General features: G+C 50.4%; 2 protein-coding genes across 3 annotated transcripts in view; both read left to right on the top strand.

Annotated features, from left to right (window-relative positions):
- The window catches only part of SFXN2 (sideroflexin 2), a 28,871-nt gene extending 19,807 nt beyond the window's left edge, over nucleotides 1-9,064 (top strand). For both annotated transcript variants that reach the window (XM_074959439.1, XM_074959438.1), the window contains 7 exons: nucleotides 715-800; nucleotides 2,591-2,651; nucleotides 3,100-3,166; nucleotides 4,019-4,068; nucleotides 4,931-4,980; nucleotides 6,829-6,876; nucleotides 7,441-9,064. In XM_074959439.1, the coding sequence (XP_074815540.1) occupies nucleotides 715-800; nucleotides 2,591-2,651; nucleotides 3,100-3,166; nucleotides 4,019-4,068; nucleotides 4,931-4,980; nucleotides 6,829-6,876; nucleotides 7,441-7,540 (462 nt within the window). In that variant the 3' untranslated portion in view covers nucleotides 7,541-9,064. The remainder of the gene's footprint in view (nucleotides 1-714; nucleotides 801-2,590; nucleotides 2,652-3,099; nucleotides 3,167-4,018; nucleotides 4,069-4,930; nucleotides 4,981-6,828; nucleotides 6,877-7,440) is intronic.
- A 7,496-nt stretch (nucleotides 9,065-16,560) lies between these two features.
- Nucleotides 16,561-22,667, top strand: part of WBP1L (WW domain binding protein 1 like) — an 82,069-nt gene continuing 75,962 nt past the window's right edge. Inside the window, exon 1 of the mRNA XM_074959435.1 lies at nucleotides 16,561-16,655. Within this exon, the coding sequence (XP_074815536.1) occupies nucleotides 16,569-16,655 (87 nt within the window). The 5' untranslated portion in view covers nucleotides 16,561-16,568. The remainder of the gene's footprint in view (nucleotides 16,656-22,667) is intronic.

Below are 22,667 nucleotides of genomic sequence, written 5' to 3'. Positions count from 1 at the left end.
ACTTTTCCTGTCCACTCCTTTCCCATACTAGGCCCTTCCTCCCTCCCATTTAATAACACGGCGGTCACGACCCTGATGCCTAGTTGTGATGCACATGCCCCAGTTCCTTGTCCGAAGCACCCTTGCAACTACGCCCTAGCATACAGCCATGCTGGGACCATCTCTCCCTCCCTGTGAAGATACCAGCAGGTTTCTGGGTAGGTCCTTGTGCCCAAACCCATCTCATTAGGATCTGGCTCCCATGCTCCCTGCGAGGCCTTTGGTGCTGATCTTCCCAGCCCTGTTGATGCGTTCGGCAGTACTCCAGCACGAGCCCCAGGTGCAGCCGGACACAGATACCAGCTGGCCAGGCTGTTGTCACACAGGGCAGTGGGTTGAATAAGGGAACTGGGTCTTAGGACTTTTTTCCGCCTGATTTAGCGGGTGGGTCTGATTTGGGTGAAAGGTGCCAGCTGGAGGGTTTCATTGAAGGCCTGGCCCATGCGGCAGTGAGCAAGCTTCCCCTACACATCTGCTTCTGAGAGTCTGTCCTGGCCTTGGGGCTCAGTCCCTGAGAGTCACTCGCTCCTCCCTGCTGAGGGCGCCAGTTCTCACGCTGTGTGTTGGGCTGCTGGCTTCCTGCTGGCCCAGCAACTCCTCTCACCTAGGGGATGCTGAAGGCCGTTCCAGGACTGTTGTGAAGGCCGTGCTCACCTCGGTCTCTTTCCTTCCTAGAGAGCTCCGCCCCTCGTGGCACGCTGGGTCCCATTCGCAGCCGTAGCTGCCGCCAACTGTGTGAACATCCCCATGATGAGGCAACAGTAAGTCTGTCTCTGTTCTCCAGGGATGTGCTCCGGCCTGTGGCACCTTGTCAACAAGCAGACAAGGATGTGGGATCTTGAACCACAGGCAGAGGTGACTTTTGTAATGAGGAGAGAGGCCGTGTTAACCAGTGGTTGGAGCCTAGATCTGAGAGCCAGGACTCCTGGGCTCTGTTCTTGTCTATCACTGGCTTGCTGTGAGGCAGGTGGCTTCCCCTCTCTCAGCCTCAGTTTCCCCATTGGTGTGATGGGGGTGATGGTACTAAGCTAGGTTGTTAATATTTGGACAGCACTTGACACCGTACGAAGCTTGATGTACACGCTTGATATTCTTCCCAAAAGCCAGCACCTGCCTATGTGCCTAAGAGAGCCGCCCCCACGTTCTAAACTCTCAGCAGGACCAACAAAATCTCAGTGACAAAACCCTCTTTTCCTCTGGAGGGTTTTTCAGTTGCCCTCCAGCATTTGGAGAGGCTGGTGGGCCCGGGGTATAGCAGAGCTGTCATCACCCTCCCGCCGTGTTCCTGTGAGATGGGTAGGTGCTATTTCCAGCAGCCTCCCATAGGTGGCAGCATTGCTCAAGCCGTTCATTTCCGCCCCCCCCCCCCCCCCCCCCCGCCTGCCCGTTTCATGGCCGGAGAGGGCAGCCCTGGTGTTTAGCGATTAAATCCTGCATTGGGATGGTGGAGAGCTGGTTACCTGATCTCCCTGCCAGAGATTTAGTGGGACACGTTTTCTGAATCACGTATTAAAACACTGACAGGCGAGTCTTACTAGGGGAGGTGGCAACTGCTTTATTCTGATTAATTTGGCAGCAGAGTGGTGGGCCAGGAGTGGATATAGACCAACACAAAGTGGTCTATATGGGTAGAAACAGGCCGGCGCAGTATAGGGGAAGTGTCACGCGGAAGCATCAGGCATTGGCCGTTGTCTGAGGAAGAAGCCCGGAGTTGATGGGCCGGGAGTCTTAGTCACCATGGCAAAATTCTACTTCCTCTGAATGATCATAGATTCCAAGGCCAGGAGGGAGCCCTGTGATCCGCAAATGTGACCTCCTGGGTAACGCAGGCCACGGACCCTCCCCGAAATAATTCCTGTTTGAATTACGGTAGCACCTTTCAGTAGGGTGCAGGGAAGGGGCACCAGTTGTGCCAGACAAGCTGGGTGGGAGCTGTCCATGCCGTGCTCTGTCTAGCTGGGGTTGTTGCGGGTAATGCCAGCCTGGGGTGCTGCTCCAGCCCAGGGAAACAGATGATAAATGAGGGAGCCACAGGTGATTTAGGGGAGGGAACATTGTAGCACCCAGGGACCCCAGGCATGGGCCGGGACCCCACTGTGGTACGAGCTGTACAAACAGAACAAAAACAGACACTGCAACCCTTCCACCTTCCTTATCGGCCCTTGTTCGCATGGTTCTCACCCACGTGGCAGAAGGTTTGAAAAGGGCCCAATTCTCCATCGCCACCCTGCCTTATCCTCACTCAGATCAGATGACTGCCCTTCCAGCTGGATAGCATTTTACAGCCACAATGCACTGGGCTGCATGATGACACCAGGGTCAAGGGCCAAAGCCTATAAACCTCTGGGGAGCAAATTTTGGAGGTGCCTGCATGGCCTAGAGTTGGGGGGAGGGGAGGCTGTTGTGCTAAGCCAGGGGGAGGGGAGGTGTGGACCATTCGGCACTGTTGAGGGGAGGAGAGGAGGGCCCACTCTGTTTTCATGCGGGGTATGGACAGGGGTGAGCCAGGAGGCTGGGTTTGAGGCATTCATGGTTCCCTGTCTGTGTTTAGGGAGCTCATTAACGGGATCATGGTGACGGACGAGAAGGACCGTGAGCTGGGCCATTCCAGGGTACGTCACGGAGCAGGGCGGGGTGGCTGTTACCGATGGGTTCTGATGGCCTGGCTGCTTTGCTCGTGTGGCGCCGAGCCGCCTGAAAACACGTTGAGTCCTTTTCCGGGATCACGTCTCCGCGGGAGCTGATGCCGCAGCTGGTGCGGGGCCCGTGAGACAAACTGCAGAAAGGTCTGAGCTCCCAGCCTTGCCGACTTTCTGGTCCTAACTCTGCCATCGTAAGGCCAATCCAGCCATGTTCGCTCACGTTCCCTGGGGCTGGGGCAGGCTGGGGGATGGGACTGGAGTAGGTGACACAGGTGCTTCAGACCTGGACACCCCCTCTCCCCCAGCGACCCACGGAGGCGTTGGAGCAGCGAGCACGGACTGGCCCAGCTGGCTGCATTACTGCCCCGTCAGATGTAGCCCTTGGAGAGGCTTGGCTGACGGTTGTTCTTGCTTTCAGGTTGCGGCGGCCAAGGGGATTACCCAGGTGGTGGTCTCCAGGATCGTCATGGCAGCGCCTGGCATGGGTGAGCACCAGCGACACCTCCCCTGCAATCTGTGGGGGAGACGAAGGAGGCAGCCGGCAAGCCCACCAGTGCAGGGGCTAGCGGGAGGCAGGGGAGGGGTAAGACTAGGGCTGGGAGCCTTTTGGGCGCAGAAAGGCTGGTGCCTAGGATATGCCAGTGCATAGAACAGAAGGTTGGGAACTGTTGACGTCTGGGGCCTAGTCCGGGCTCTGACACCCAGACCCTCTGTCTGCCTCAGTTTTCCAATCTGTACAATGGCCAGCGCACCTGCTTCTCGGGGTGGTTTATTTTGTGTCTGCAGAGTGTGCCGAGACCCTCTGATGGAAGGCAATGTACAGACAGTCCAAATATTGCCTGTTTGGTCTAAAGGACCATTCCCTTCCACTCCAACTCCTGGGGATTCCCCCTCCCTCCATCATGAACCCTGACGGGCCCCATGACTCAGCTGCTGGATGGAAATCTTCCCCTGGTCTCAGTGCCGTTCTGGTACCTGCCACCGGGAGGCTCTGCAGAGCAGTAGGAGATGCCCCCTTCCTTTCCCTGCCCTTGGCTCAGAACAGGGGTGCTTGCTCAGTTCCCCAGTCAGAAGGCAGGCTGGGGCGGGGATGTTGGCCCTCCTGGGTGTAAGCGACTGGCAGTGGGAGCACCAGTGTGGTGGCTCTGATACAAAGCATGTCCCTGGCCATTGGGAGCCAGGCAGGGAGACCTCAAGGGCTCACCTCCCGTGACGGCTTTTTCCTTGTGGTTGGATCTCGCCTTGCTTGGCCCCGGCTCTTCAGTGAGCTTTGTTGGCAGAGAATGGAGCGGCTGGGCTGATAAAATCTCTCTCTCTCTCTCTCTCTCTCTGGCTAGTTCTTTTGCCGATTCTCATGGAGCGGCTGGAGAAGCTCTCCTTCATGAAGGTGAGTGTTTCAGGAGGCTCTGAGTTCCTCCTCCATCATCCCCACACAGTGGCGTCCTGTCCACATCCATATCCAGCTCCCCCTTCCTGGTGGTCAGACCTCCCCATGGCCCTGTTACCCCCTCTTTTCTCCCTTTTCCCCCCGGACCATCTGTAGGGGTTGGGATCTCTCGCTTGTGCTCTTTCCTCAGTTTCCCCCCACCCCTGCTGGCCCTTGTCATAGAATCATAGAATATCCAGGTGGGAAGGGACCTCAGGAGGTCATCTAGTCCAACCCCCAGGACAAATCCCCAACTAAATCATCCCAGCCAGGGCTTTGTCAAGCCTGACCTTGAAAACCTCAAAGGAAGGAGATTCCACCACCTCCCTGGGTAACCCATTCCAGTGCTTCACCACCCTCCTAGTGAAAAAGTTTTTTCCTAACATCCAACCTAAACCTCCCTCACTGCAGCTTGAGACCATTACTCCTTGTTCTGTCATCTGCTACCACTGAGAACAGTCTAGATCCATCCTCTTTGGAACCCCCTTTCAGGTAGTTGAAAGCAGCTATCAAATCCCCCCTCATCCTTCTCTTCTGCAAACTAAATAATCCCAGTTCCCTCAGCCTCTCCTCATAAATCATGTGCTCCAGCCCCCTTATCATTTTGAGTTATGGGGGCCCACTAGAGCTCCAGATGACCCTAAGGGAGCCCCAGAAAGCATGTGAGTATACGGGATATGAACAAAGGATTTGCCAGACTACCAAGCACGTTGAGCTCTTTGGGGGAAGGCTTCCTTCTCCCCGGGCTGGGTTGGATATTGGCTGTGATAACTTTAGGGATGACGTTCCGGGCTCACATTCTCCTGGGCTGATTTCTTTGCAGAGAATTCAGGTCCTCCACGCACCTTTACAAGTGATGCTGGCCGGGGGCTTGTAAGTATCTTCCTTCCCGAATTACCACCTTTCCTCAGCTCCAGCCTTGCAGCTTTGGGTTCAGAAAAGAGCCATCTAAAGAACCCAGTCAGCGTGTGGCCTTAACAGGAGCAGACAGCTGGCTCTTTCCAGGCAGGGACTCTGAAAATCTCTTTCTTTTCCCACCTTCTGTCAAGCTCAGAGTCCAGGGCTTCCCTGCCACAGATAAGAACCTCAGTAATAATAATAAATCATTCATGGATTCTCCCAGTGCTCCTTTGAGGCAGGTAATAATTATTACATCCCCATTTCAGAGCTGGCGAAACAGAGACACAAATGTGGGGGGGGAGGGGAGGCAGGGTTTGCGATTTGCCTAGCGCCACAAAGTGAGGCAGAACTAGACAATGGAACCCAGGCATCCTGACGCCATTCCCTGTTCTAACCACTTCCCTCTGTATCACAAGCCCCAACAGCTGGGGAGGAGAAGCTGCTCGCTCCTCTGGTGTAGGGTGCTTGTCACATCCTTAATGGCAGCAGTGAAACCCAGCTGAGTCATATGGGGGGCCGCGCCCCACTTCACTCCAGCACAGCTCGTGATGATCTCTAATGTAGACAGGCCCCTGCTGAATCCTTGGGTGACTGGTCTCCAGAAGTGGAGGAGAAAGAAGCATCAGGAGCAGACCAAGGATCTGCAATACACTGGGCCCTACTGCCGTGCTGTGGATCAGAGGACGGGGGAAGGGACCCAAGGAGAAGGTCCCCCTTGGTAAAGGTTGAACCCAGGGTCCCTGCTACATTGCAAAGGACTGTCCCTTCCCCAATGGCATTCCCTCTCTTCTGTGTCTAAATCCCCTGGATCCAAGCAATGCTAACTGCTGTGGGCTCTCCTGAGCCCTGTCAGGGACCATCCCCCAGATTCCCGTAGGCCCTTGCTCTCAGAGCCTCCGAGCTTCCCCAGCTTCAGGGGAATCCAGGGGTTGCCAGCACTCTGGAGAATCAGACCTGGAGCAGTTGTGACAGTCAGAAGCAGGAGCAGTCTGGTATTGGGGCCCAACAAGGGGGGTCCTGCCATGCACCAGGGGTTGGGGGCCCAGGCTTCATCCTACTGGGCACGTCCATCCCTCGGCTTCTCCAACCCCCACCGCTGTAGCATGGGAGTGTCTTGTGAAATCAGCCTTGGGTCTCCTGGAGGAAGAGAAGCATTATCCCCATTTTACAGCTGCAGGAGACTGAGGCATGAGACAGATTTGCCCAAGGTCACATATCCTGCGAGTCTGGGTGTGAGATGGGAATTTAACCCTGATCTCTGGACTCACCGTTCAGCCACCTTGCTGGAGAGAGCTGCATGGAAGGAAGCTCCAGAGCGAGAAGCTGCTCTGCTGGGCCGAGGGTGGGTGGCCAGTTTGCTGGTGTTCGTATGAGAGTCCAGGGCAACCTGCTCACCTGCACCTTGGTGTTAATCAGCCGCCGTGGACTTCATCAGCCTGTCTGGCAACTGAACCTTGGCCCCGGCACCAAAATGACATTCACAAGAGCAAAGCTCAGGGTGCTCTATGAGGGTGCGCAGCTAGATCGCTCCACCCAGCACCGAAATTAGCCAGCCGCTGTGACCTGGCCACTTAGCTGGTGTGCCACAAGCCACGCTGGGGCCTTTGAGGAGAGGAGGTCGGGAGCGGAACAAGGATTCCCCAGGGCTAGTGCCCCACCTCGTGGGAGCTCGAATGACCGCGAGTGGTCCAGCTCTCAGCTTTGCACCCTCCAGGAGAGGTGACTCTTGCGGGGGCTGTCGGTGTCGCTGAGGGTTGGCTCTTGCTCCGAGAGTGGATGTTTGCGTTTTACTGGTAACGCTTCGTTTTCTCTGTCCTGCAGCCTCCTATTCATGGTGCCGGTTGCCTGCTCGCTGTTCCCACAGAGATGGTACCAGCCGCGCTCATTCTCCCTCCCTGAGAACCCCTCTCCTGACCTATCCTCTGCATACCCCGGGGGGGCGCAGGCATCTTCTGGAAAGGCCTTGCCTGTCCTTGGGAACTTGGTCATCTTGAGGGCTTGCAGCCAGTGCTGCCCTTCCAAAGGGTTTGACCTGTGCACAGATGCTAATCCCCACGCTGTGCACTCTGTCCTGAGAGGGGAAGGGGGGAGATGAGTCCCCATCTCTGCCTCTTGCACTGAAGTCAGGGCACAGGATGGGGCTGGATTCCCCAGGTCTCTGCTCTCTGCCCCATGTGCTAGGATCAGGGTGCAGGATGGGGCTGGATTCCCCAGGTCTGTGCACTCTGCTGCCTGCCCTGAGGGCAGGTCATATTAGCCGGTGACTTGCTTCCATGGCCACTGTTAAGATCTGGCTGAGGAAGGCCTGCCCACCCCACCCCCCCAGCCAGCCAGAGAGAAGGCCACTCCCAGACCAAGGACACTTCCAACAGGGTCTGGGAGAAGAAATGCAGAGCAAATCAAAGCCTGACCGTCCATCTCCTTTCCCTGCAGCTCTCTGGCGCTGTCTAGCCTGGAGCCGGAGCTCCGAGCCTGCATCCAGGCCACGCATGGGGACTGTGTGCCTTACGTCTATTTTAACAAAGGATTGTAAATCGAGCATCTACCTCGAGAGCCGTCCACGGCCCTGCACCGTGCTCCGTAGGGCCACCTGCAGCTGCAGAGCTATAATCTGGAGATGGGCTCGGGACATACCAATCAGACTTGGATTCCCCCACCCTGACTGCCAAATTATTGGGGGTTGGGGGGGAGAGGCAGATCTGGAGGTGACTTCTGGCTCCTCTTTGGTTTAACCCTGTATCTTCTGCTCCCCCAGACAGATTTGGGGCCTGTCTCTGAGTGACTGACACCTGCGGGGGGCGCTACATCTGTTGCACTGGTGTAGGCCCGCTAGTGGACAGAATCGGAAATGTGCCCTCTTCAGCAAAGCCGTCACTGGGCACCATAGGTCAACAGACCCCTGGGCCTTAGCAGCGGCTCCTCCTTGTCGCTGGCTAATCCAGGGAAGAGCACCTCCTGCTGCCTTAACTCCTCCCATTGGGTCTGACCCGCGGGAGGCTGGAACGACCTCGGCGTGCCAGGATCCTGTTCTCTTAGTTGTTGGACTGATGCCACCTGTTGCAAAGTGCCTGAGAACTGGTCTGATTGCTGTAGGTATCCCAGCCAGGTGCCCTGGTCCAGAGCACATGGCTGAAGGTTCTTGCAGTCCTGTGCCCCTTTCTCTGTGACAGATTACTGCTCTGTTCCCCTGTTTAGACGGCTCCCTCCCCTGCCCTTGCTCCCCCTGCTTAGCAGGATGGGGGTAGCTGGGGTAATATACACATGGTGCTATCTCTCTTCTGTTCAGGGAGGCAGGACGGGCTCTGCCATTCGTGTTGCGGGTCATATACAGTACAGTCGATGCCAGTTTCTGTCCTGTAGCTGTGAACTGAATTCTGCTCTCAGTTAAACAGGTGCCATTATTCCAGCTACACCCCAGATTAAGTGAGGTCAGAATTTGGCCCTGGTCTTTGTTCACCTGCCTTCAGAAGGCACCAGCCTCTTCTGACTAAATAACTAACTAATATGCAACCACAATTGATGTCTTAAACAGCCATGGCCTTTCTGTAAACATGTAGGGCTGGATTCTCAGCATTTGAGCAGTGTAAACAGATAACTGCACGTGCAGATTGAGCACTTGCACACATAAGGACCAGCGTGTTTTGAAAACGTGTCCCTCACCCTCAAGTGTTTAGATCCCAGATTTGTCTTGTTTTACAGTCCATACAATGGAGTGTGAAATGGCCTGATGCTTTTATCCTCTCTCTCTTTTTCTTAAATCCACCATACCATTGCCTGTAATTGGAAGAACCGATGATCACCACTGTTTGTGTAGGTCCTACCCAGCACTCAACACAAGCTACTCTTGGAGCTGTGCTGGCATCAGTGCAACTGGGGCACAGAGTGGGGACAAGGTGGGATCTCTGTCAATTTCAACTAACTCCTCTAAGGTGAGGGAGGAAAAATTCAGGATTCACAAGAAACCTGCTGGGTAAGGAAATGTTAGTTGTAAGCTTTTGACTGGGAGAAATTGTTACAAACAACGAAGAGGGGAAAAAATAAAATCTGAGGATTTTTAAAACTCGCCGACTCTGCTGTTGTGTTTTATGCGGACACTTGCTTTAAAGAGCCTGCAAGGGATGTCTCTGTGTATTTGTGATGGCTGCTGACGTTTTCAGCCTGAAGTGCCTTTCGGTTTGGAGTATTTTGAGGATCTGAATTTTGGGAGTCCAAATTCTGCCCTCACATGAGCATACAAGACCACTCCCTGCACGATTCTGAGGTTCCAATTTGATCCCTGCGAAGCCAATAGAATTACTGAATGGGTGACATTTTGATGGTGCTTCCCACCCAAAGCACTTTACTAACGGATATACAAAGACATCTGTGAGTGTGTCTATATCCTTAGGTTTCACTTCACCCAGCACTGAAATGCAACCACCTCCGGGGTGGAACTTGACAGCTGTTTTGTAGCAAATAGCAGCCCTTCTATTTTAGGACAGGAACTGAAAAATAATGCCATATCAAAATGCATCAGCAGGGGCAATCTGGGGAGAGACACGGTCAACTTCCCTAGCTGGAATTCAGCACTAGTTTTAGCAACTGGCTGAGACCTTGTCTGCACTAGGACTCCTCTGCTAAGATTTCCATTGTATTGTCATTTATTATTCCTATTTCCATAGAGGTTAGGAGCTCCAAATGTGGACCAGCCCACCAGTGTGCTAGGTGCTGTACAGCCACAGACTAAAAAGTCCCTGCTGCCCTCTAGTGATTCCATGCAATAAGCATCTGGTTACAATTAAGACATTTTAGTTTGTTCTCCAACATTAGATTTAAATTGATAGATGGAGTTTTCGTTCTCTTCCCTCAACCCCCAAATGCCATTACTGGGCAGAGTTAAGGTTGCTTGGGGGCCCTAACTTGTCTTTTCATACCTTAACGTGATTGGATTTCTTTTAAATTAAGCTTAATGCTGACTTTCCTGCTGTTCTAATGCTCAGTTCTGGGATAATTACAACATCCCTGTGATGTTTTATGCCCTTAAGTTACTGAACTGTACCTCAGCTCCAGCTTTCTCATAATTGGGGGCGGGGGGTTGCATGTGTCACGGGGTGGGGGAGGGAAGGAATGTGCGTCTTTATCAGTGGGGTGAGGACGTGTGGCTGGGGTGATGTATTGGGGAAGGGGTAGCTCGAGAGGGTGTCGGGATAATCTGCCATGACAACTGCCCGATAATTTGGTTATTGCTGTGCAAGGGTGAGGACTTAAATCTGTCACGGGGATACGCACACTTAGCAAGTAGTTCCCTGCCGACTGCGTCTCCACCACACAAGCGCGGCCCGGCATGCTGGCTGCCGTCAGAGGTGCCATCCTCCAGGTGAGACACTGGCTGGCCTCTCTTCTGCCCTTGCCTGCGGAACACTGCCGGTGGCAATTAGAGATCCTGGGATAATAACCCTGCTGTCCTGGCCCAAGGGGAGCAGGTTCTAATATCCAAGGCTGTGTGAGTTGATCTGTAGCTGAGTGGCCACCTGGCCAGGGAAGGACGTGACAGCAGCACACCCTTCTGCCTGGCCTGGCAAAGAGCAGTCCGGGCCGTGGCCAGGAAGTGTGGCCGGGCTGTTCGCAATGCTCCCCCGGGTTAATGGGAGATGAAAGTTGTGACCACCCCGTGGAGCAGTAGCTTCCATCCTCGATTCACAGCAGGTTGTGGCTGTACAATGACCTTGCTGTTGCTGGGAGGAGATGAGCAGCAGGCAGGCACGTGTGCTGGAGATCAGTGTGAATACGAAAAGGCTGAACTCCTGAGATTGACCCTCTGCTTGCTCTGAACATTTCAAGACCAGCACTGAGCCCGATGGCCAATTGAACGGTGCCTTCCCTCCTGTTGGCGAAATTGCTCACCCATTCCCTGCTGGCTTGGTTACTCTGATCTCCCCGGCTGGCCTGCCCCTTCCAGTCTATCCTAGTCGCTGTGTCCCTAATCAACTGCCTCCCATCCCTTTGTATGACCAGCTCCACTTGGCTCCCCATTGTCCTAGGCAGTGAGCCCAAGTGTCCTGGCCTGTTCTGAAGGCCTTCAGGCCATTTGGCCTCTATATCTCTGCCCTGGTCTCCTTTTCCTCCTTTCCCCTCCCCCTTCACCCCTGCTACCCTGGTGCCATCTGTGGTCTTTGCCCCCTGCTTGAGGCACCCTCCCAAAACCCATTCACCCCAAGCACCTCCCTCAATGTCTCCCCTAGGAGAGGCCAGCGAACAATTGTTAAAAGCCCTAATTGAGTGTCTTATTGATTAACCACATGGTCTGCTTAAGGTTCCCCTTATCTCATCCCTCTCTCCCCCTCCCTCCATCCCTTTTTTTTATTATGAGCCTCGCTTTCAGGTCTGAATTTAGGCCCTGATCCTGCAGCTGGTTCTGGATCCTTGGGCTCAGGGGGGGCCCCCTAGCCTTTAGCGCACCTGCATGGATCTGACTGCAGGATAAGGGTTTCAGATCGTAAGCTCTTGGGGGCTGGGACCATGTCTCATTGCTGGGCAGGGCCTTAGCCCCCCCTTGGGCACTCGGAAATAACAAACAGGTCACAGCCAGTCAGCCAGACGATGGCTTTGAGTCTGGGGAGGAGGTTCCTGGTTGCCGGTCTGCTGTTAGTACATAATGGAGATAATTTGGCATCTCAGATATTTCTAATCCCCAGTGAAATAAGGGCCAGTTTCCCCTGGGGAGGGAAGAGGCCCAAGAAGAGGAGAATTGCTTCTCTTTCCTCTCCCTGCCGGCAGTTTTTTTTGTGCAAGTTGCACAAGAGCAATTTCACCTGAAGTCTGGAATTGTGCTGAGCCCGTGGCAAACGCACCCCGCCTCGGCTCGGCGGTGTGCGCACCAGCCGTGCCTGCTTGGAGCCAAGGAGCCTCGTGCCTTGTTGTTAACAAGACGATTCTTGTAATACAACGTGCCACTGCTATTCAAAGCAAACATGCCCAGCCTAAGTCGCCATTGAGGTCATTAGCTTCTTGAAGGGACTACTCCCTGCTACGGGAACTCTGTGTGCTTCAGTTTTGTTGTTGACATGACTGCAGGGGCTGGATGGACTTAACATTCAAACACTGTTGGTGTCTAAGGCTGATAAATCCCCTTTGATAGAGATGGGGACAACAATTTTCTAGTTTGATTCCCATGCTGCAGCCATGACGCGCTGTGTGGTTATTACCTGGCAATAAATAACTTTCATGATTAAGCTGGTTGCTTCCCTCTCTCTCTCTCTCTCTCTCTCTCTCTCTCTGCCTCCCACCCTCCTCCCCCACCCCGTGGGTGTTTTCTGGTTTCCTCATTCGCTCTGCAGCAATGCTCCTTGTACCTAAGCTAAAAGATCCCTGCAGCGCCCAAAAATCCTGTGGGGTTTGCTCATCGAGTGGGTTACTACCAGAACAATTGTAACATGAAAGTGGGGATAGACACAGGCTGAACCTGGGACATAATGAGGGTGGCAGCTTGGAAGTGCTGCTTGACCCAGCTTACTGAGTCCGGGGATATATAAGGGGTCAGCTTGGGAGTGCTGAGTAACCCGCTCCTCTCAGACGCCCTCTGTTAATGTGTGTGTTCTTGTCTGAGGCTGGGGCTGGAAGAACCCAGCCCTGGGGAACCTAGGTCCTGCAGGATAGCTCCATTGGGAGGGAACTTGCAGCAGGGAGAAGTAGAGCTCTGTATGAGAACACAAGTGACATCAGCAGTACATCAATAGAAATACAGCCCCCTGCCCCGCGAAGAGTAACCCTAATAAATGACCATACCCCATATTAATGGGCAAAGCTGGTAACATCATAAACAAGCCAGCTTTAGGTTGCCCGGCCTTTAGCCATGTCTCCAGGTGGATTGCCTGTCCAGTAGCTTCAGTGGTATGTCTTTGTGAAGGAGGACCACACAAACAAGGCTGATGCACAAGGCTCTGCTGGTGGAGTTGGCCACAGAACTAAGAGCTTGCAAGAGAAAGTGAGCTTAGAAGCACCAAGAGGTGCAGCAGCTGGCAATGAGAGTGCAGCCATCTTCTCCAAGTAGTTGCCTCAGACAAGTGACCAGCACCATGGATGGACTTCATATTGGACCAGTTATCAGGGCACCATGAATGATACCCCCAAATATCTTCCTTGAGAAGTCTGAGGATTCCCTTTCAACCTCCTCTAAATCACAGGCAGGCACCACTGTTCAGGAAAAGGTGGGTCTCTCAGGGATCTCATACTGTGGGTGCAGAAAGTCAATCAGATGCCCAGTGTCTTGAGTCCTCCACCTCAGACTTTCATTCTTTTCTCAGAAAGAAGTGAAAAGCAGGCCCAAGGCAGAGGGGCCGGAAAGCAAACTGTAATAGAGAAGGCAAAAGACACAGAGGCAGGCACCAGCCGATGCTGCCACCACCATTTTCACTCCTCCAGGAATGTTGCTTCAGCACATACCCTGTCACGACTGTACAGGCACTCTGTACCCGACTCAAGAGGAACACATGCTGTTTGTTTTGCTGGGGGAGGGGGTTAGCGATAAGCTGAGCAAACACTGCTGCCTTGGGAGGGACAGAGGGTTTATTTATTTATTTATTTATTTGCAAAGCAAGGATATGTTTTTACTGAGCAATTGTGAGCACAAGTCCTGAGCAAACTGATGGCCAAAAATGTGAAACATGACAGCGTTGTATCTTGAAAAGAAAAAATCAAATCAAATGGGAATTACATGCAAAAAATTCCCCCCGCATTAGTGCAAAGAGACAGATAGGATTTTCTGCACATCAAAAAGCCAGGACCTTCCCTAAGCTAAGCTCTGTCAAGCGACATTTTCTATTCCTCTTTCCTTTAGTGTTGCCATGGCATTATTGGTTATTTAATGTTGGGCACTGAAAATGCAGCATGTGCAATATGGCAGAGCTGACACGGCAGGAGCAACCTTACACCTTAACAGTGGGAATATGTCCACTCGCTTGTCATGCTGATCCCCTTCCCACGCCCACATTCTCTCCCTCCCCTGACCTGTTCAGGAGGGGGACTGCTGGGGTGGGATTCTCAGGCTTGCGGGTCCTCAGTTCCTTTAGTGGGCACAAGCAGAATGTGCTCTGGACAGGAAGGAATTAAGGCAATTTGGGGTCCTAGGCCCACCCCACATGGAGCCTCCTACGGCCCATGCACTGTGAAGCTTCCCGACCTGTTCCCTCACCATGGCCCTCCCGTGTCCTTCTCTGGGGTGGTAGCAGCAGGGGCACCTGCACTGGAGCCATCAGCCGTTCTGGGTCTGTCTTGACTGCCATAGATGAGGCCAGAGACTGGACCAGACCTGTCAGGTTGTCTAGTTCACTTCCCTGCCGAGGCAGTGGATGATGGTACCAATCATACTGGGTGGGGAGAAGGATGAAGTTGTTTCATACAGGGGATATGGTTGGGGCATGATGGGGACATGGTAGCAGAGGAGGGAGGGTCAGGGTGTGACAGGGACATAAGAACATAAGAATGGCCATACTGTGTCAGACCAAAGATCCATCTAGCCCAGTATACGACAGTGGCCAATGCCAGGTGCCCCAGAGGGAGTGAACTTAACAGGTAATGATCAGTGATTTCTCTCCTGCCATCCATCTCCACCCTCTGACAAACAGAGGCTAGGGACACCATTCCTTACACATCCTGGCTAATAGCCATTAATGGACTTAGCCTCCATGAATTTATCCAGTTCTCTTTTAAACCCTGTTATAGTCCTAGCCTTCACAACCTCCTCAGGCAAGGAGCTCCACACATTGACTGTGCGCTGAGCGAAGAAGAACTTCCTTTTATTTGTTTTAAACCTGCTACCCATTAATTTCCTTTGGTGGCCCCTAGTTCTTATGTTATGGGAACAAGTAAATAACTTTTCCTTATTCACTTTTTCCACACCACTCATGACTTTATAGTGCTCTATCATATCCCCCCTTAGTCTCCTCTTTTCCAAACTGAAAAGTCCTAGCCTCTTTAATCTCTCCTCATATGGGACCCGTTCCAAACCCCTAATCATTTTAGTTGCCCTTTTCTGAACCTTTTCTAATGCCAGGATATCTTTTTTGAGATGAGGGGACCACATCTGTACGCAGTATTCAAGATGTAGGCGTACCATGGATTTATATAAGGGCAATAAGATATTCGTCTTATTCTCTATCCCTTTTTAAATGATTCCTAACATCCCGTTTGCTTTTTTGACGGCCACTGCACACTGCATGGATGTCTTCAGAGAACTATCCACAATGACTCCAAGATCTCTTTCTTCATTAGTTGTAGCTAATTTAGCCCCCATGATTTTGTATGTATAGTTGGGGTTATTTTTTCCAATGTGCATTACTTTACATTTATCCACATTAAATTTCATTTGCCATTTTGTTGCCCAATCACTTAGTTTTGTGAGATCTTTTTGAAGTTCTTCACAGTCTGCTTTGGTCTTAACTATCCTGAGCAGTTTAGTATCATCTGCAAACTTTGCCACCTCACTGTTTACCCCTTTCTCCAGATCATTTATGAATAAGTTGAATAGGATTGGTCCTAGGACTGACCCTTGGGGAACACCACTAGTTACCCCTCTCCATTCTGAAAATTTACCATTTATTCCTACCCTTTGTTCCCTGTCTTTTAACCAGTTCTCAATCCATGACATGATCAGGCGAGGGAGGGTCTGGGAGTGACAGGAACATGGTCAGGAAGGAGAGTTGGGGCATGACGGGGATGTGGTCCGGGGCTCAGGCTGTGATGGGGACGTGGTTGGGGGAGGGTCAGGGTGTAACAGTTAAGGGTGATGGGGACAAGGCAGGGAGGGTGGGAAGGGAGAGCTGTGACAGGGACACAGGCGGGGAGCTGGGGGTGATGAGGACACAATCGGGGGGGGGAAGGAGGGGTGACAAGGTCAGGGTGACGGGGACACAGTTGGGGACAAAAGGAAAAGGAGGACTTGTGGTACCTTAGAGACTAACCAATTTATTTGAGCATAAGCTTTCGTGAGCTACAGCTCACTTCATCGGATGCATACTGTGGAAAATACAGAAGATGTTCTTATACACACAAACTATGAAAAAATGGGTGTTTACCACTACAAAAGGTTTTCTCTCCCCCCACCCCACTCGCCTGCTGGTAATAGCTTATCTAAAGTGATCTCTCTCCTTACAAAGTTGGGGGAGGAAGGGAAGGGCCGGGACGGGGGGGAGGGGGTGGGCACAGCCCAGACGGCCGTGCTGGTGGAGAGGGCCCTGGGCGATCATCCACCTCCCACCGCCGGCCCTTTAAATGTCAGGCGCCGACTCTCCCTTTCCACAGCAGCCCCTTCCATGTGCTTCCGCCACACTCAAGATGGCGGCCAAAACGAAAAAAAAAAGTTCTTCCCGGGCCGCAATCAAGATGGCGGCGCACGGGATTAGCTCAACCCCTGGGGGGGGGGTGTCACGAGCGGATGACATGAGCCAATGACAGGCAGAGCGGGGCGTGGGGCGGCCCAATGGGAACGCCAGGTGGGCGGGGCGGCAGCCGGGGCACCCCTCTGCTCCCGTCCCGGGCCGGGCGCGGTAGGGTTAGGTAGGCGGGGGGTGGGGGGGGGAGGGGGAATGGAGAGGAGGCTCCTCGGCGCCATGGCCCTGCTGCTCTTCCAGGTCCTGCCCGAGGGGCTGCCGGCCAGCGTGGAGCCCGCCCAGGTAGGGGCTGAGGGGGCAGCGATAGGCCTGTGGGGGGCGACCGGCTTGGGGGGCCGGTGTCCCAGGAGGGGAGCTGCCCTCGGGGGACCCCTCAGGGGCGCGAAGGGGGGCTGCAGTGTGTGCTCGGGATGCAGCTCCCTGGGTTGGGGGGGGGGTTTACTTTGGGGCCTGGCCCAGCAGGCTCCACCCCCCCCATGCCTGTGTACCCCCCTCATACCTGGGAAAGGGGCCTAAGCGGGTTCCTGCTTTCACCTTCGTCTGTGTGCTGTTGATGTTCTTAATACGCTGCCCTGCCCGCAGTTAAGATTTCTCCCCTTATTCTGAGCTCCCCAGGAGGAGGGTCTAAGCCCTCCCTACTGCCCTTCCCATGTTTTGTTGAATCTTTTTGCCTCTGTGTTGTCATGTTCTCTTCCATTGCCCCACGTCAGCCCCGCCGTTCTTACCGTGTGGTGTATGAAGGACCCCGGGTAAAAAAAGCCAACCAGCCAACCCCCCAACCCTGGAAATAAATCCAACAGATTATTAGGGTTGAATCCAGGAGAGGTAATTATGATCCTGTATTCTGACCTCCCATGTAACCCAGATCATGGACTCTCACCCAGAGATGCGCCCATCTCAAAACATATTGTTCGGGACACCCAGTGTTGACCCACTGATGGGAGAATTGACCACAAAATTTATGATCTCCTCCTGATTGTGTATATTTACCAAGGTGATTGAAAATCTTGTTTTGCTGAGTGGCAGGAAGGCTGCTGTTTTGGAGGGCTGAATGTCTAGAATCTTTTAAATATTTTCAGATACAGCCTATCTGTGACCATGGAAATTGTAGATCTGTTAAATCTTATGTCCTTTCCTGTGCGGATTAGTGCAAGATTGTACCCTATTGTGTATTCTCGACTGTGTCTTCGGTCTGGTTTTTACTGATCCAAGTGATGGTGCTTCTACCGCTTCCTTTGGGAGCTAATGTAAATAAAATTTTCAACTTTGCGCAAATGGCATATCTTAGCGGTGGGCCATTCAGAGGGAGGAATTATTTCTAGAAAACTGTGGACCTCTGTGTTCCCTTATATACAAACAAAGATGCAGTAGTTTCTGTAAAGTGAGTAAAAGATACTTGTTAGTCACTAAAAGAAAAGGAGTACTTGTGGCACCTTAGAGACTAACCAATTTATTTGAGCATGAGCTTTCGTGAGCTACAGCTCACTTCATGTGAGCTGTAGCTCACGAAAGCTCATGCTCAAATAAATTGGTTAGTCTCTAAGGTGCCACAAGTACTCCTTTTCTTTTTGCGAATACAAACTAACACAGCTGTTACTCTGAAAGGTGCCACTAGTACTCCTTTTCTTTTTGTTAGTCACTGCCTCTCAGTGTGTCTCAAACAAGAAGGAATTGGTGAGGGAAGACATGGCAACAGTAATACAAGCAAGTTTGTTCCTAGACTACTTGTGTATGCAATTTGTACGTCTAATCTTTCAAATCAATACAACAGCAAAATAGACCTTGGTGGATATGAGAAGTGGGGCTAGGGGGAGGAAGACAGCGGGAGAGTGGATGGGCTGCTTTAAAAAGTTTATGTATTTCATGAGTGAAGGTACACTGTTCTTGGTAATGTGTATTTCCTGTGGTGACCAGATAGAGGCAAGAAGATATTTTATAAGTTTCCTTTGTAAAGTTTTTGTTTTTATATATATAAAATTGGCTTACATTGCTTATTTTAGATATTAGGTTACCTCTGCATCTCAAACACCTAGTGTTATTGCACCACCTACTACGAATTGTAATCAGAAATGTGAAATATTGAAAATAAGCTTATAACAAAATTTTATTCATGTACACCTGCATCCATGCCACCTTATATTTGTGATTCCTTCAGATCTTATAAGTAACATTGCATAAAGCTAGGATGGGGCGGTACTGGCACTGGGAGACTAAAGAATGGTGAGGTATTATTGCAGGGAATGTGTTGTGTAATTCAGTAGGTTGAGCTGCACTGAACAAAAGTTCCCAAGAGCATGCTCTGTTGCAGATGATTCTACTTTTCAGATTAAAAATAGTCCATGCTGCTTATAGTCTTTACCAAAAAATTTCCTATAGTTACTCTTATTTTATTGCTCTATACTATCTGGACTTCAGTTTGCTTAACCACTCTCTGCCTCCTTGACCTTTCCTTGCAATTTCAGCTGTATCCAGTAAACTGGAATTAATCTTGAGAGTATGTATTAGTAAATTAAGGGTTAAAATATTGCAGTTATCCAAAAAAACAACCACTACAAATCAAGAAATTCAGAGTTAAGGTTAAACTGAAAAGGAAATCAAACAGTTAAGATGGTTTGGATTCTTTAACTCTGCTCTGAAGTGACACTATAAAGCGAGGGGGAGTGAAAAATAAATATCTCTAAAAATCCGTTTTATCAAATCTGGAACCATAAACTCTAAAATGCATTAATCATAATTCTGTGGTGTTGTATCATGTCAGTATAGGGCAGAATAAAAGTAGTTTGGATGCCTTTTCTGTACATTTCCATGCCTAGCATGTATGGATTTCTTAGCTTAATTACAACTATATTCTGTCAAATGTAGCTTATGCACAGATTTCAATGAGGTATAACTAATATGAAAATTTTGAAGAGCCTGTGTTGTTCCAGTCTTAAGATCATTTGAGACAAAACAGTCTGAGAGAGCTTAAAGGACACATTTTACAAGTCTTCTCAGTGTAATGGGTTTACTTGTAAAATGTCTCACGCCAAGTTCAATATCAGTGTTCTAATTTTGGGGATGATACTTTTTATTCTTTATACATAAGAAGGAGGCTGAATCCCTGCTTTAAGTGCAAAACTCAGCTCTGCAGTTGAAGCTACGTCAAGCATTATCATAGTACAGCATTTCTATTTAAGGTTCTAAATTTTTGTATAACATGGGTGTATGCTGTTAAACAGCTACCACATTTCACCTGAGCTGAGGCTGCATTTAGCACCTGGGGTTTGAGCTGGTATCCTGCCTCACGTAGAGGCCTGTGCCTGAAACATCAGATCAAGGAAAAAGCTCCATAATCCACCGATGGGTGTGGTCAGGGTACAGGTCCTTCTTTAAAGGCCATGTCTACACTAGAGACCTTACAGTGGCACAGCTGTACTGATGCAGCTTTGCCTCTGTAACATCTCCTGTGTAGCCGCTCTATGTTGATGGGAGAGAGCTCTCCCTTTGACATAATTAAGCCAGCCCCAATGAGCGGCGGTAGCTATATCAGTGGGAGAGCGTCTCCTACTGACATAGCACTGTCCACACTGGCCCTTCTGTTGGTGTAACTTATGTCACTCAGGGGGGTGTTTTGTCACACCCCATGAACAACATAAGTTACATTGGCAGAAATGCTAGAGTAGACGTAGCCTTAGACTCCAAAAGACCTTTGTTGGCCTAGCCACTTTTATTCAGAGAGTGAAGTTATTCCTATATTTTTAAAAGTGCATTGAGATCCTTCAGAATGAAATCTGCTGTATATAACCATAGGGCATATTACACCTCTGCCACAATATCTTTTGAGACTGTTGGTTTTGGCTCACTGATTTCTGCAGCTTTGGCAGGAGACAGTGGGGATCAAAGTACATTCTGTCCTTGCTCAGACTGGGAACCTCTAAGTGACTCTGCAGGTTGGATTAAGGACTCCATGTACTGTGATAGTTGTACCATAATTCAACTGGCTGTCCACCTGTGTGTAGCATGTTTTCCCATCAATTCAAACTCTTGTTTCATACATGGCTGTGAACTCAGAACCATGAACAGTATTACATGATTTTCTCCAAGCTATCTGAGCTGAGGCGTAAATTTATTTCTATACAGCAAATGTAAAATCTGGTTTGAAAAAGTAAAATGTATCCTGGGTAAGTCCGTGGTGGTGGTAAATTTATTTCTATACAGCAAATGTAAAATCTGGTTTGAAAAAGTAAAATGTATCCGGGGTAAGTCCGTGGTGGTGGTGGTTGTTGGTTTTTTGTTTTGTTTTGTTTTTAAGAGTATTTGGGGCTGCTTTTAACTCGGAATCATAATTATCTGTCTGAGAATCCACTACAATTAAAAATTGATTGATTAAAAACAAAAACAACTTATTTAAAAATACAACCCAGAAAATTCAGGGCTGGTTATAGCTAACTATGGCTGTCAGCCATAGCACCTTGTTCTTTGATCCTGTCAGACCTCACAAGCCAAGCAAGGTCAGGCCAGGTCAGGGCTTGATTCTCAACATCATCCAGTAGGTGGCATTCTTCTCTCTGAGTCTCTTCTGAACCAATGGCTCAGCATAGTGCTGCTGGATATATGTATTATTCTGGCCAAATTCCATCAAAGGATTTTTATATGGCCTGCCTACCTAAAATATCCTCCCAAATTTTATTCTTCTCAAAATTCTTCTCTTCCTAAACATCCATCTCTAATCCCTTATATTGTTTGTAACAATGGTGTCTGAGTGCCTGTTGTTTAGTATTGCTTGGCATTCTTAAACGCGGGTCACGTTTAATGTGAGTGGTAGCTGTGTTTCAGTGGTAGTTGAGGTGTTTCTTGTATATGTAATTGTATTTCAATTTACTCAGAAACAGGTTGGTATCCTCTGTGATACGAGGCATTACATATAGTAAATGTAAGATTATTATCCTTTTCGTGTTTAAATTATATTCGGCAGAAAACAGAGTAGGATTAAATAATCAAATTTAATCATGGTAAAAGTTTAATAGTGGGGCACATCACGGTTTCATACTAGATCCAGTGTTGTCTAATTATGTTTGTTATTGATCTGGAAAGGGTGAGTAGCAAGGTAGCAAAAGGTGCAAATGAGACAAAGCTATTTAGGGCAGTTGGAACCAGACAGGACTGTGGTGAACTTGGACAGATCTAAACAAGCTAGGTGAATAGGTAACAGAATGGCAAGCGAAGTTCAGTGTTCATAAATGCAGAGTAATGAACTTTGGAGGAATACATTTAACTATTCATACCCCTCAGAGTTCTACATTAACGGTATCCGTGCATGAAAGGGACCTGGGAGTCATTGTAGACAGCTCAGTGAAAACTTCTGCTCAATGTGCAGCTGCAGTCAAGAAAGCAAACAAGATGTTAAATCATAGAATCATAGAATATCAGGGTTGGAAGGGACCTCAGGAGGTCATCTAGTCCAACCCCCTGCTCAAAGCAGGACCTATCCCCAATCAAATCATCCGAGCCAGGGCTTTGTCAAGCCTGACCTTAAAAACTTCTAAGGAAGGAGATTCCACCACCTTCCTAGGTAACGCATTCCAGTGTTTCACCACCCTCCTAGTGAAAAAGTTTTTCCTAATATCCAACCTAAACCTCCCCCACTGCAACTTGAGACCATTACTCCTTGTCCTGTCCTCCTCTACCACTGAGAATAGTCTAGAACCATCCTCTCTGGAACCACCTCTCAGGAAGTTGAAAGCAGCTATCAAATCCCCCCTCATTCTTCTCTTCTGCAGACTAAACAATCCCAGTTCCCTCAGCCTCTCCTCATAAGTCATGTGTTCCGGACCCCTAATCATTTTTGTTGCCCTTCGCTGGACTCTCTCCAATTTATCCACATCCTTCTTGTAGTGTCGGGCCCAAAACTGGACACAGTACTCCAGATGAGGCCTCACCAATGTCGAATAGAGGGGAACGATCATGTCCCTCGATCTGCTGGCAATGCCCCTACTTATACATCCCAAAATGCCATTGGCCTTCTTGGCAACAAGGGCACACTGCTGACTCATATCCAGCTTCTTGTTCACTGTAACCCCCTAGGTCCTTTTCTGCCGAACTGCTGCCTAGCCATTCGGTCCCTCGTCTGTAGCTGTGCATTGGGTTCTTCCGTCCTCAGTGCAGGATCCTGCACTTATCCTTATTGAATCTCATCAGATTTCTTTTGGCCCAATCCTCCAATTTGTCTAGGTCCCTCTGTATCCTATCCCTCCCCTCCAGCGTATCTACCACTCCTTCCAGTTTAGTATCATCTGCAAATTTGCTGAGAGTGCA

Source organism: Natator depressus, chromosome 7, assembly GCF_965152275.1.
Source record: "Natator depressus isolate rNatDep1 chromosome 7, rNatDep2.hap1, whole genome shotgun sequence".
NCBI classification, from domain to species: Eukaryota; Metazoa; Chordata; order Testudines; family Cheloniidae; genus Natator; species Natator depressus.
This window is presented reverse-complemented; position numbering and strand designations above follow the sequence as displayed.